Below are 13,737 nucleotides of genomic sequence, written 5' to 3' on the forward strand. Positions count from 1 at the left end.
CAATGAAAGCCAGTTTTCAATCAGATATGATTGAATGGAAGAAAAGAAAATGGCCAAAGGATAAAGAACTGTAGCTATTTAATCATACCTCTTTCTGTGACAAAAAAGGACTCTAATCTAAAGGAAGCTGTTTCCCAGCTTGCAAAAGTGAACCAGACTTATCAGCTGTGACTTTACCAAAATGCAACAGTATAGAAACGGTGGTCAACTTATGCACGCTTATAACTTGACACCAAGCATTTTACAGAAAGTGCCAGAGGCTTGTAATTTCTTAAACCACACTGGAAGTTTAGTGCTTGTATCAAAATTACATGGCAGACATTTGATAGATCCACACAATGAAAGTAAACTAGATGAGATTAAGTATATACAATCTCAGCAACCTTGTTATTCTTAAAATTCAACTCTGCATAGTTAGTTTGGTAGGGTTCCACTGATACTAAAGGGCTGCCACCTTACTGCGTGTAGAAGTACTTATTCAGAAATTGTATCCCTATTCTGGATCTTATTAGCTGATTCCAAATTCTATTGTTTCCTCCCCAGCATCATTTTCATGTTTGCACGGTGGTTTAGCCTTAGATAAAAAATGCAAAGAAACACATATAAATACACTGCCTATTCAGAACGGGACAGGCACTTAAGCATTTAGGACAGCATTTGTTTTTGAGGAAGATTTTGTGAGTTACAATCCACCACTTCCCTGGCAAATAAAAATGCATAGCAAGAGCATTAAAGGCGACATAAGATATCATTTGAAGACCACTGTCATCCAGAATGAGGTCTGACTCAAACGAAGTAGAAAAACCTCCATCCTGACAATTCTTATGGCAGATTTGCTTGCTCTTTCTCTTCTGTGTCTTGAGCATCCGTCCGGCTCCTTGAGCTGTTCACCACCTAAGCTTTGTGCAAGAGCTTTCTGTTCTAATCGCAGGAGGCATTTTGAAGGGCAAATCTAAAAAGCTCCAACTTCAGTACCCCAAGGTCGGTAGGGTTTAGTGTTTCCATTACTGCTGGGTTGCTGAGAATTAGCAGACAAAGGGGGGCTAATGGCTGCGGCGGCAGCCACTGCTGCTGCTGCTGCCGCACTTGGAGGAAGCATTGGGAATGCTCCAGCAAAAGAAAGAGGGAAACTCTGAGCTGCTGCCGCTGCTGCAGCATGCACAGTGGCAGAAAGCGAGAGGAGAGAGGTAGAAAGTGGTGGGATGCAAGGAGCGACGCTGCCCGCCGAGGGCACTCGGAGGGTGGAATCGGCATGGGCGAAAGTGGCGGTGAGGAGAGCTGAGCCATGGGAAGGCACTTCTGAGGCTGTGGACAGTCTGCAGGGGGAGACGTCGGAGGGATGTAATCCATTCTGATGCAATAAAGCCGTAGGGAGATGATGGAAAGCAGCCGCCCAATGATGAGGGTGCAGAGGATGGTGATGATGTGCCATGGACGAGGTCATGGCAGCGGCTTCCCTCTGGGAAGCACACGAGCTGAGATGGGAGACTAGTCGGACTCGCAGAGGGTCTGCCGTGTCTAGACCTTCCACAGAACTCAGGTATCTTGCAACTTCGGTTAGACATTCTCGAAACCCAATGCTAATGAAATCCATGGCCAGAGCATGAGCGTCAAAATAACCTGGAACACAGAGGAAAAATACTCTTAAATATCAGAGGCTTCCTTTGGTCTTTCTTGTAAGGCACAGCCTGGAATACGTATTTTAGTTCTGAAAGTATGTTACTGAAGATGGTCTGTAAATTAACTTTGTAAAGTTGTCATCTCAGGGATAAATATTAAAAAAAAATCTTTATTTGGTTTATTTAAAATTGTACTTTTACTATGATACTTTTGACCCCGACTGATAAAAGCCCATGTCTGCATCAAATACTTATAAACACTGTCAAATTGAGTATAGTAGTCTCGACTTACAACATTTGAGTCCAAAATTTATATTGCTAAGTGAGAGATTTCTTAAGTGAGTTTGGTCCCATTTTACGACTTTTCTTGCCACATTTGTTAAGTGAATCACTGCAGCTGTTAAATTAATAACACGGTTGTTAAGTGAATCTGGTTTCCTCATTAACTTTGTTTGTCAGAATGCAAATGGTGATCATATAACCTTGGGACACTGCAACTATCATCCAAATTTTGATCATCTGATCATGGAGATGCTGCAACAGTCACAAGTGTGAAAATGATAAGTCACTTTTTCCAGTGCCGAACAATCAGTAAACAAACTTTTGTTACAGGACGACCTGTATTGAAAAGTTTGGCTGTAAAATCCTACTCCTTATATTCGCAGGGCTATTAAAAAGATAAAATGAAGAGCGAACTCCAGTGTGCTGTCTTGGGTAGACAGTGAAATGGGCAGAGTATAAATCTAATAAATAAAATAAGTGTAAAGGCAATACATGCAAAGCCTCCACACTTATTCAGCTGTAGTTCAGATATACAGAATTACTCAAGTGACTGGGCAATTTAGAAGGCACTGAGTTGTATTGGTTAGGGCAGGGGCAGGCAACCTTGGCTTTTTATGACTCGTGGACTTCAACTCCCAGAATTCCTGAGCCAGCCATGCTGAGGAGAAATGGAGAGATTTCCATGCTGAGCCACGCTGGCTCAGGAATTTTGGGAGGTGAAGTCCACGAGTCATAAAAGAGCCAAGATTGCCTACCTCTGGGTTAGGATGAAAATGGCGTAGATTCAGATTCACCCAGAGTCCTGGGAATCTATTGGATGGTTGCTGTGAGGTGAAATAGTGGGAGGAATAGTGCTGCATAGTAACTTGTGCTCTTGAAGGAACATTGGAATATAAGAATACTTCCTGTATTCTTATATTCCAATGTTCCTTCAAGAGCACAAGTTACTATGGAAGTCCTTGACTTACAACAGTTCATTTAATGACCATTCAAAGCTACAATGGCACTGAAAAATTATGACCGTTTTTTCCACACTTACATCCACCGCGGCATCCCCAGGCTCACATGATCAAAATTCAGATTCTTGGCAACTGGCTCATATTTATGACAGCAGCAGTATCCCGGCGTCATGTCATCACTTCTGACAAGCAAAATCATTGGGGAAGCCAGATTCACTTAACAGGTCACTAACTTAACAACTACAGTGGTTCATTTAGCAACTGTAGCAAGAAAGGTTGTAAATCGGGGCAAAATTCACTTAATAAATGTCTCACTGAACAACAGAAATTTTTGGCTCAGTTGTGGCTGTAAGTACAGGACCACCTGTAATAATATTAATAACAAAAACATCATAATAGTGGACGTGGCAATACGTAGAGGCAGCAGAACAGAAGAGAAAAAACTGGAGATCGTCACAAAATATGAAGACCGGCAAAGAGTAGTAGAATGACTATGGCAAAAGAAAGCAAAGATAGTGCCGATAGTAATAGGCGCCTTGGGTGTTATCCCAATACAAGTGGAGCACCACTTGAATACCATCCACACTGACATCACCATTGGTCAACTACAAAAGGCAACTTTACTTGGAACAGCTAACATCCTTCAACAATATCTTTAACAATTTCAAACATCTGTCTATCCCAGGTCCTTGGGAAGGACTCAATAGGTGGATAAAAATGCCAAATCCAATCTAAAATGCTGGCTGATTGTGTCATCAACCATAATTAATAAAAGCAGCAGCAACAAATAGAGAGCAAATGCCATCACCGCTAGAGGTAGTAGACTTTTTACTGCCAAGGAGTTTTTCTCTTTAGCGATTGCTTCTTCGTGAACTCTAGGCCTCAATAGTCAAGTCTGATAATTTTAGGAGTTCTACTTCTTCCTTTAAGTGAACATTCTTCTAGTAAACCCTAATAGAAAAATACCAATGCTTTTATATATGTTCTACTAATTTTAGTTAGACTTGCATTAAATGTTTGCGCTGAATCTAGAGCAAATTGTATTACTATTAAATAATACAAATTTTACCATCATTATCACCGTCATCTAAAAGGCCTTCACATATTATATAAAAACTTTAATCAGAACTGCTTAACTGAATGTCACATAATGTATTATTTCTTTGATTATGCAATTGTGAGGAAATACTGTTGTAAACCCAGTAATGGTGACCATTTTCATAGCTTTAGAATTTGATACCGCAACATTATCTCTTAACTTCATTTTCTATTTTTGTGTTTATCTTTTACTTGTTTAAAAATATTCTAATTTAAAAAAAAATCAAGCAACATGTTATTAAAGCAATAAAAATAAGAGGTAGATCTAAAACTAAGGTGTCTTCCCAAAAAGTAATTCTGAAAAATGTAATTGTACATTCCTGCTGTTAAAAGAATAGGGCTTAAATGGTTCTCAACGGCTTCTTTTAAACAAAAGATTAACTCCTGAAAATGAATTGTCTTTCTTTGTCACTCTACTATTTTTGTATACTAATTGCTATGTTCCAAATCAGTAGCATAGGCCTAGTCACTTTTTATGTAAAACAGCAAACCATGTACAGTACTACCATGGATTAGGACTAAGCTATGTATTAAGTTTACTTAATTCAAGAGGATGCATGGCGTAGAGGATAATAGATGCCTCGCGACAGAATCATAGCCTTAAGTTCTCTCCCCGGAAATACTAGCAAAAAAATAAATAAATTTAAAAAAACAATTTCTCACTTACACATATTTATATAGCACCTTCACTTCTTATTTTCAAATCCTCCTGTTTTTATACTCTAAATATGCAGTTTGCTCGGAGGTTAGACCAATGGAATTTCAAATATATGTAACACATGCAATCCTTTTCCAACATGGGAAAAAAGACTCCAATATGATCATAAATGGCAAATGGAAACTAGCAATACAACTCTTTGCAACCATTTATGTTAGCAACAATGGAAATCACATGAATGAGCTGATAAATAGCCATATTTTCTAGAACATTCCCAATACAATGATTGCTGATTAGACTGATGAAATTCTTCACAGACGGGCTACATAATAAAATATAATTAGTTTGAAAATACCCAGTTTTAGAAATACAACAAACATTGCACAGAGATGATGCATTCTTTACACTGCCTTATGCAAATTGTCAAAAAGATTGACAAAGCATATCTCCTTTATGTTTATTAGTTTTGCTTCTATTCTTCATAAGATTTGATTAACTCTTATGACAAACAAGACAGGATCGTGGGATAGAGAGATGTAACTGCAGCAATCAAAGCTAAAAACTGGTGCTAAATAATGAGGACTCTGATCAAGCTCTGATTCACAAATCCTCCTTCTCCTCCTCCACCATCACCACCTCCTCCTCATCATCATGTTATGTGGAATGTTCAAAACACCTAACATATTTAACTTTAGGAATTTTAAAATCATTTTTAAATTGTTCTCTAAATCCACATAAACTCACATTCTATTCTCCATTCCCAATTCCACAAGAGAAACATGTCAGCCCACAAAAAAGTCAGCACCTATGGTGGATCTCCCCCCCCCCTTTTCCCAGTAATGGTATTGAGTTTCCTCTTTAGCTAACCCACACCCAGAAGATGCAAACTTAGATGTTGTTCTGGTTATGAACGGCACAGTCTAATTTTTCATAGAAAACATTCTTTCTAGAACAAAGGGCAATGCATAAACAATACGGAAAGTTTCCTCTGGATCCACTTCCCGTGGTATAGCAACTGCATAATGAATTTTAAATTTGGTTTTGTTTCAGGCCTCACAATAGTGGCCACAGCCCTCTTTGTTTATGTTTGGGGTATTTGTTTTGTCTCCCTTGTGCCAGATTGCTGTGCTCTTTGGAAACCCCAAACAGATCTCTGACTGGACTGCCTCTGAATGGAGCCTTTACTCTCCCACAGTGTTATGAAAGCCAACGCAAGCTCAGGGTCAAGTGCTCCTTTTGTCCCAGTAGTTCTTTCCCACGAGTTCAACCCTGCCTTGAGCACCAATTTCCACTCCTTTAATCTAGAACTGCCAGGAGTGTTTGCAAAGGTTTCCCCTGCTCATATTAGAAAATCAGTTCCTTACCTTTCCCGCCTGTCGCCTGGAGCATCTTCAAATGATCCACTGTCATTTGCAGGATTTCTGCTTTTTCTAATTTGGCAGATCCCTTTGAGATAAGAGGCACAAACAATGAAGGCTTAGAAGTACTGTGTGCTTTGATTCGGTATCCTCCCTTTTGAGCTCCATCTTATGGTTTCAATTTTCCCAACCATTAGAGCATTCTCAGTTTAATTCTTCTACTGAGCATCTGTAGTCCAGACTTTACTATTACACACAAGCACTATATATCATTCTGCATAATGTGACATATATAATGCATGTTCTTCTATGGAGCATGGAAAAGCACAGACAATACAGAGTAGAGCTATATAGCCCAATATCAAACTCAGCAGAATCAGCATACAGCCATACTGAAAACATTTGCAAAATCCACTATGGATTCTTTATATGACCAAATGAAACTAATGGGAACTGCAGTAAACGATGACAATAGTTCCTGGTGCAGGAAAACTTCATGCCAAATAGTACCCAACTATCAGCTCTGATGATCTTCAGCTCCATGAAAAGCAATACCAAACCTAGTTTTATTTATTTATTATCATTTTAAAAATGTATGTGCAAATAGGACAATTGGAAGGCTATTTATATGAATCCATAGTATAGCGAAACTTCCATGTTTTAGTTCTAGCCTAATCTTTGGGCAGAGAATCAGGACAAGCTTGCGTTTAACCTGTTTTCATATTAGCCAACTGTCCCTGGGAGAAAGAGTGATGGCAGATTAAGAGTTGTCAGGATCAGGGATATGTGTGGCAGATGCCCAGCACTTTGTTTTTACTTGCAACAGACACAAAAAAGGGGTGGATCTCTTATTGTATGGTTGTGGGTATCATCCATTTTTACACTCTCCCCCAGCTGCAGATGAATGTAGGCATGAGGATGGGTTTAGCAATCCCTAATTACCCATTAGCTTTTAAACTACAATTAATTATCTGTTCATCTATATTCAGGCTTAAAGAAACAGGTCTCATAGTAATAATCTTTGGGCTTTTCCCTACTGCTGATATGAAGTGCTATCCACCGCCCCTGAGCCAGCAGTAAAATACACTGGGTAAAAACTGCAATTCCCATTCCCAAACAAAATACTCAGTCATCATGGATCACAAATGACAAGACTGGTTTTATATGCCATGGCCAATCCTTAGGAGTTGAAATAAAGGGGGAAAGACACCTGAAGCACTGGCACATGATTAAGCCTGTCTTGTTCATAGGATGAGATGATGGGACAACATGGGAACTCAAGCAAAGAAAGATGGTGCCTTGGCATAATTTTCTGGAGGTCATATGCAAGCTGGGAAAAGCCTTTAATATGATCATTTTCTCCTTGCTTAAATATACGAATAACTGAAGAACCTAATCTGACATGTTTTAGATATTAATAATGGTTTAGTACCTTTAGTTAAGAAACTGGTTCTAAATAACTTGTTCTTGTTAGTGATGATGCCATTTAAAGTTTCTTCTTTCTATTAACTATCCAGTATCTTTTGTTGTCTCCTTTTATTGTACAATTTCATAAAGCTTGAGTTAAACTAGTAACTTTCTCTTCAAAATGGAAATCATACAAGCTTGCAAATGAATATTCAAGTAATACCCCCAGTACAGAATAAACATGCAACATTTCTTTGGATGAGATTACATCAACTTTCCATAGCGATACAATTACAATAATTAATAACAGCCATTTTAGATCAAGATAAAGCATCTATAATGATCTGGCTTCGGGTTATTGAAAAATTGATTTCAAAAGGGTCTTATTTACATTAAATTTTACTGTTATAAAGTATGTGCGCTTGCACACATGCGTGCTGGTATTTGGTTATCTTAAATTGTTTTCTAAAATTTAGTTTACTCTATATCCCTCAAACTACATTCTGTCCTCTTCTCAATATTAATCTTTTTTCATATAGTGCAGAATTGTAATTACTTGTTCCTGAGTAGTTTCTGAGGTCTCTGAAGGCCTTGTTTTACAATGTTTGTGATTTTTTTTTAAAGTAAGTAATGTACTGGAACTAATAACTATTGGTTCTTGTCCTGGTTTCTTTGACTGGCTGAAAACAAACCCCTTTGCAAATTGCTCCAGATAAAGTGTGGCCACCAGGAAGGCAGTTTTACTTATTTGTTAATTTTTTTTTTACATTACGCTATAATTAGTTTATTTCTCACATCTACATTCTGTATACAATCTGTTCTTTAACCGTAAAATAAGCCATCATTTTCTACTTGAGTCAAAGAATAGAGAAAGTGATCTGAGGCCATATTTGTTATATTTTTAATGGTACAGCTTTCTTAATGAGGCATCACTTCCCTTACAAAGTGAGGTAGTAAATGTCAAAACTAACTGAACTAAAATGGGATCAACTGGAAAAATAATGGGGAGGTTCCATGATGCTTGTAACCTTCCCAGAAGTACATAAAAATAGATATAAAGACTGATATAAAAGAAAATGTAACTGCCTTAGAACAATGAATAGAAAGAACGCTCATTAGATACAAAATGTTAAAAACTATCTGTTAAAGAAAATTAGGAAACAAAAGTTGTGATGAAATGAACTGACTGTGCTAAAAACAGGATATAAGATCTAATTGATATTAAGTTACTTACAATGTAAAAATCATGTTTACTCACTAAGTGAAATAATCTATAGTAAGTGTTCTGAATTGAAACAAATATTTCTAATGGTAGTTTATAGTTTCCTAGATACCCTTGCAGCTTTAAAGAGTAAGGCATACATTTCTTAAATTATCTTTCTCTAACCAACTACTTTCTAAATATCTCAGAATACAAGTCTATAATCTCTACCTAGCATACCAGATGAAACACCTACACAACAAGTAAGGGAAGTATGTCTTAAAACAATTTTTTTTTTTGCAGTTCCAAAGGATCCATTAGACATGGATCACATGTTGATTGCACGCAGGTTGATCACTAGGTATGATGTAGCATTTCTTTTTTTGAGGGAAAGGCAGAAAATCTATCATTAGACATGTCTTCCAAAACTTGCACAGACATTTCTGTTGTAAACTGTCTAGTGACAGAATTCTCAAGAGTTGAACTGGTGATTTGTTGAATCTTCTATTTTCTGAGATTTCATAAGAATTGGACGAGATAATAAAAACCTCCTAAAACCTTTGCTATTATTGAAAATTACCATACTTAAGAAATAACTTCTTTACTTCACAAACTAATACTTATCAAGAGTTTTCTTTTCTAACATGTAGTATAAACTGTTCCTGCCGCCTAAACTGATTCCAGATCCATAGATGCATGTTCACCGCTTCACAGTTGTAGAGTTTTGGGCTAATGACCAATTATTTGGGGAATAGAGAGGATGTCATAGGGGTGAATAAAACTTGTCCTTCAAATCTGAAGTTATTTCATTCCTTATAATTATGACTTCAAAAAATCTTTATTCTGAACAATTATAATTTTAATTGGGCATTTATTATATTTTTGAAGAAAAGTACGCGGTACTCAGAAATTAAAGGCTGAATTGAATCAGTTTTTGTAAAACGCCCTGAACTAATTGTTTTAAAGGTTTTTTTTTAAGGTAAGGATAAAACTATGCAAAACAAGTTAAACATTTTATTTCCCGTTCTGCTCTGTATCTTTCAAATCAGCAGGTTCGCATAATAGAGGAAAATATTTATTGTGTTTGACCTACTGGGACAATTCTGAAAGTAGAATATTAGTTCTCCTTCATATGATCTTTTTGGGAAAAAAATCCATTTAAAATATTGGTTTTGGGTCATTTCAAATATAGCATGAGTAACACACATTACATCAGAACTTTTTTTTTTAATCCAGCCAATTATAATGACTCTTAAAATACTAACTGGGTTGGACAAATTAATGGAAAAAATACAATGCTGCTGTAGAATTTATCCAGAAGAGAACTTGTCATAGGTTTAAAACTTTACCAGATAAAACAATAGGAAGAGCTACTGAAAATTACCTCCCCGTCCATCCACAAAACAAACAAACAAACAAAATCAGAAACAGCATAGGCATTCTTGCTCAAAGGAGTAGCAAATAAAAGAATGGAAATATTTTTCAGCTTTGCGGAGAGTTTTGATTTTCATCGGTTTGCCACAACAGGGCATTTTATTGAAATGCCTGCTCTGCCAGATCAAGGCACATCCAGTCTTTCATGAGCTCCACGAAAGACCCAACAAAATGACACATAGGATTGTTTATTTATTACGCTTACTTGTTTTTCAAAAGCAGTCGGTACAAGTCGCCTCAGTTCGGATAAGCTGTTATTTATACGATCACGGCGCCTTTTCTCTATAATCTATTCCAATAAAAACAAAAAGCATGTGTGTATGTAAGCTTTAAAACTATAGGAAGAACAAATATTTACACAACTGCAAATGTTACATTGCAAATACAGCAGAAGGAATTCCTTACCCCTCTTCTTTTTTTCCTGGCCATAATCTGAGATGTTGTGGTAGGAGAATTTGACCGGATCACAGAACTGGCATTAGGCCTAAGAAACAGTTGAAAAGGTATGTCAGGTGCTGGATCCCATTGGTGCATTGTTTCTTACAAAGAGTTAATCTCTCCCCACCCTCCGAATGGATCCTTTAACCCAAGCTGAAAACACTATAAACACAAGTTTAAACAATTCCCCCTCACCATTTATTTTGGATTAGCAAGCCACTTTAAAAAAAATTGTTTCAGGCAATGATTAGGAGAGATCATTAAATAATAATTAAACTGATGATCATTTACTCAAAAGAATCCTACTGTTAAAATTCTGAACATGAGATGACTCAAGGCTGCTGCTGACAATGCGTTTTGCATTAGGATACAATTACTTGAATCCAAAATGTGCCTCCTTTCATCTCCGAATAGCACATATATGGCAGAAATAATAAAAATAATGTTTATTTACAAAATATACAGAAATTGTGGCCTCAGAAAGATAAGAGTCCTGAACTGTATATTTTACTGAGCATTTTAACTACAGCAAAATATATAACCAATACAAGGTATATATTTTTTGACAGAAATAACATCCGGGTATAAAAGGTTAGGAACAGGATTTCATGTAGAAATCTGAACATTTCAATAAAATCTATGGAACTTTTTTTCAATTACACATGTTCAGGCATAAATTCTGCATTATAAATAATGATGTGAAATTAATTTGTAAATGTAAAGATGCAATAAACACACACATGACAAATATATAAAAGTGTAAGCTTTTTGTAATTCATCTATTTAGAGAATATATAAACTCTTATCCTTGCTCTGTCACACCCTAACACACACCTTATTATTTCTCTTATCCTATCTAGCACAGCTTCTTTTTTGGCTTTATTCAAACAGTTATATTGACTTGAATTAAATTTTCCCTTAGAATAAAGTTCCTTAATCTACTTACATTTCCCTTCTGACTTTAAGACTACTCTGAATTGGGTTTGAGACTTTCATAAAGTAACTTAATTAAAACTAATTGTCCAGTTAATCTGCACTAGCTAATTTGCTGTAATCAGGTATGAGTTACTAACCTGTAGCACATATAATTATACTGACTAACATTAATTGGCTGATGCTTTGAAGCAAGAAATCAATAAAGATTAATTCCAAGTGCATTATGAAAGGTAATTGGATTCACTACATAATGTCAGACAATGATCTACAAGTGGAAAACATTACTATCTCAGCAAACTCAGAAAAAGATACTTACCATCTGAATAAAAATAAAACTAATTTCATAACCAACTATATGTAATTTTGCTACTATATGTTCTCATAGGTTCTTTATTAATACAATACATTTTAAAAGCTCTACAACGCTTCAGGCATGAAGTACAATACTTTTTAAATTGAACCACTTTCAAAGAAAATAAAGGAAACATGACCAGTTTTTCTTTTCTGGGAACTTTCTTTAATGTCTGTAGCTGAATAACCTACTAAAATTCCAAGGCTGACTGACAGCACTCAATAATACGGTAGGTGCCTTTATTCAGTCACTGGATCACAGACATCTCAGAGTCTAAGGACTGTTAAGACAAGCATGAAAACATCATGCAGTGATAGAAGAGTTGAAGCGTGCCTTGTTCCACCTATCTAAACAGTGTCCCTCCTATTGTAAGTAAAATATAATCAGACAGATTCTGACTCATCTAATAACTAAATCTCTTCCTTTTTCCTTGATTTTCTTGCCACCCACCCATTCTAGAAGATACACCCAGAATGCTTCCAGGCATACAACTCCAACTACTGTCAGTCAAAGGGCACTGTGGAGCAAACCACTAGATCCTTTATAAATACATAATACATAAAAGATGGAAAGGGCAGCTTGAAAAACAAAGAGCCTTAAAAACAGAAGATAAAAGTTTGGACTGCCTGAAGCATTATGTAAGTCAGCTTTATAAACATCTTCACCTTCTGGCAATGTGGCTTCTAATACATCCTCTTACTTCTCAAGTCCCCATCGCGAAATTCCAGCAATGCGCATCACTTGAGGTTTGCAAGATATAAATTCAAGTACAAGCGCTTTTTTGACATCTAGCACCCTTGCCCTTTACTACAGGATCTTGCAGAATACCATCTACTTATTCCCTTACTACTACTGAAAATGTTAATTACCTTCCACTTTACCTCTTCCTATTGCTTTTCTCTTTCTCTGTACTCCGAAATAGTACCCATAGCTTTCTCTTTTTCTAATAATTAGAGAGGTGGCTATGATAAAACTTGATGCGACCTGACTACTTCTTCCCCTGCCCAAACAAGTCTTATGCAGGGGTCGTCATGAACATCGGCATTTGGAGGTCGGGCTGAAACACGGCACCAGAAGGTAAGTGAAAATATCCAAGTACAAAGAAAGAAGTGGGTATCTTAATGTAGGAGCCATGAAGTCAGAATACGGCAACATACAGCCCAGTGGATGAAAGACAAGAATGTCCCTGTCCCAAACATCCAGGGAACAGCCAGAGTCCATGACGCTGAGCCTGAGGCACTTGCACTCCTAAATTCCCTCCCTCCTCCCCACCCCCCCCCCCGAACTGTAAGAAAAAGATATTTTTTCTTACCCAGAATAATTATTTTCGCTCCCTACGTCTATAGTCTCGTCCATATCACTGTCTGAGGTAGTGTCCTCGCAAGGTCGCTTCATCGTAGCCAAAGGAGACAGTCCAGCTTCCAAATCAGGGGGTAAATAGCAAGAACGTGAGGTTGTGAATAGGCGCTTTTTTTTTTTCCTTTTTGGACAGTCTCTGGATTGAGCCCGCCTCTCCCCACCCCCCACCCACCCCAAGCCGGCGCCAAGAAATCGAACGGATTTCTGAAGCTCTTTCCCACGGTGCAGCTCAGCCTCAAGCTCCAGACCCCGCCCAGCCGACGAAGTCACTCCCCCTCTCCCCGGGCTAGCCACTGGATTGAGAAAGCGGAGGAGTGAGTGACAGGCCTCTTTGCCAAGCGCTTCTGTTCCCTTCTTCATTGGCTGAATGCGCCGGAGCGGCGGCCGCGCCAAGCTCTCCCGGGTGTCTTGGAAGCGTGGGAAAGCCCCGAGCGCCTCTCGCGCACAAGGGAGACGGGAGGGACAAGGGGGTGGGAGGACGTCGGGCTGGCGCTGGCTGGGAGGCACCTTCAGGTCTGCACAGCCTGGCTGGATGGGGACAGCCAGCTTGGGCAGGAACCGCTCTGAGCGTGTGTGCCTGCTGACTGCCTCGCGGATGCCGTTCGCGCGCAGAGGAAGCGTGCACTCGGACTTGCA

At 38.0% G+C, this 13,737-nt stretch overlaps 1 protein-coding gene across 1 annotated transcript; it reads right to left on the reverse strand.

Moving 5' to 3' along the window:
• Positions 1 to 271: 271 nt before the first annotated feature.
• HEY2 (hes related family bHLH transcription factor with YRPW motif 2) lies at positions 272 to 13,242 on the reverse strand. Its single transcript, XM_039325277.1, has 5 exons — positions 13,055 to 13,242; positions 10,422 to 10,500; positions 10,222 to 10,305; positions 5,981 to 6,062; positions 272 to 1,620 (listed from the first exon to the last, which is right to left on the reverse strand). The coding sequence occupies exons 1-5, from the start codon at positions 13,135 to 13,137 to the stop codon at positions 953 to 955; spliced, it is 996 nt and encodes a 331-aa protein (XP_039181211.1). The 5' UTR covers positions 13,138 to 13,242; the 3' UTR covers positions 272 to 952.
• Positions 13,243 to 13,737: the final 495 nt, after the last annotated feature.

This window comes from Crotalus tigris, unplaced genomic scaffold, assembly GCF_016545835.1.
Source record: "Crotalus tigris isolate CLP2741 ecotype Arizona unplaced genomic scaffold, ASM1654583v1 scf7180000017611.44802233496:7321179, whole genome shotgun sequence".
In the NCBI taxonomy this organism is placed as follows: domain Eukaryota; kingdom Metazoa; phylum Chordata; class Lepidosauria; order Squamata; family Viperidae; genus Crotalus; species Crotalus tigris.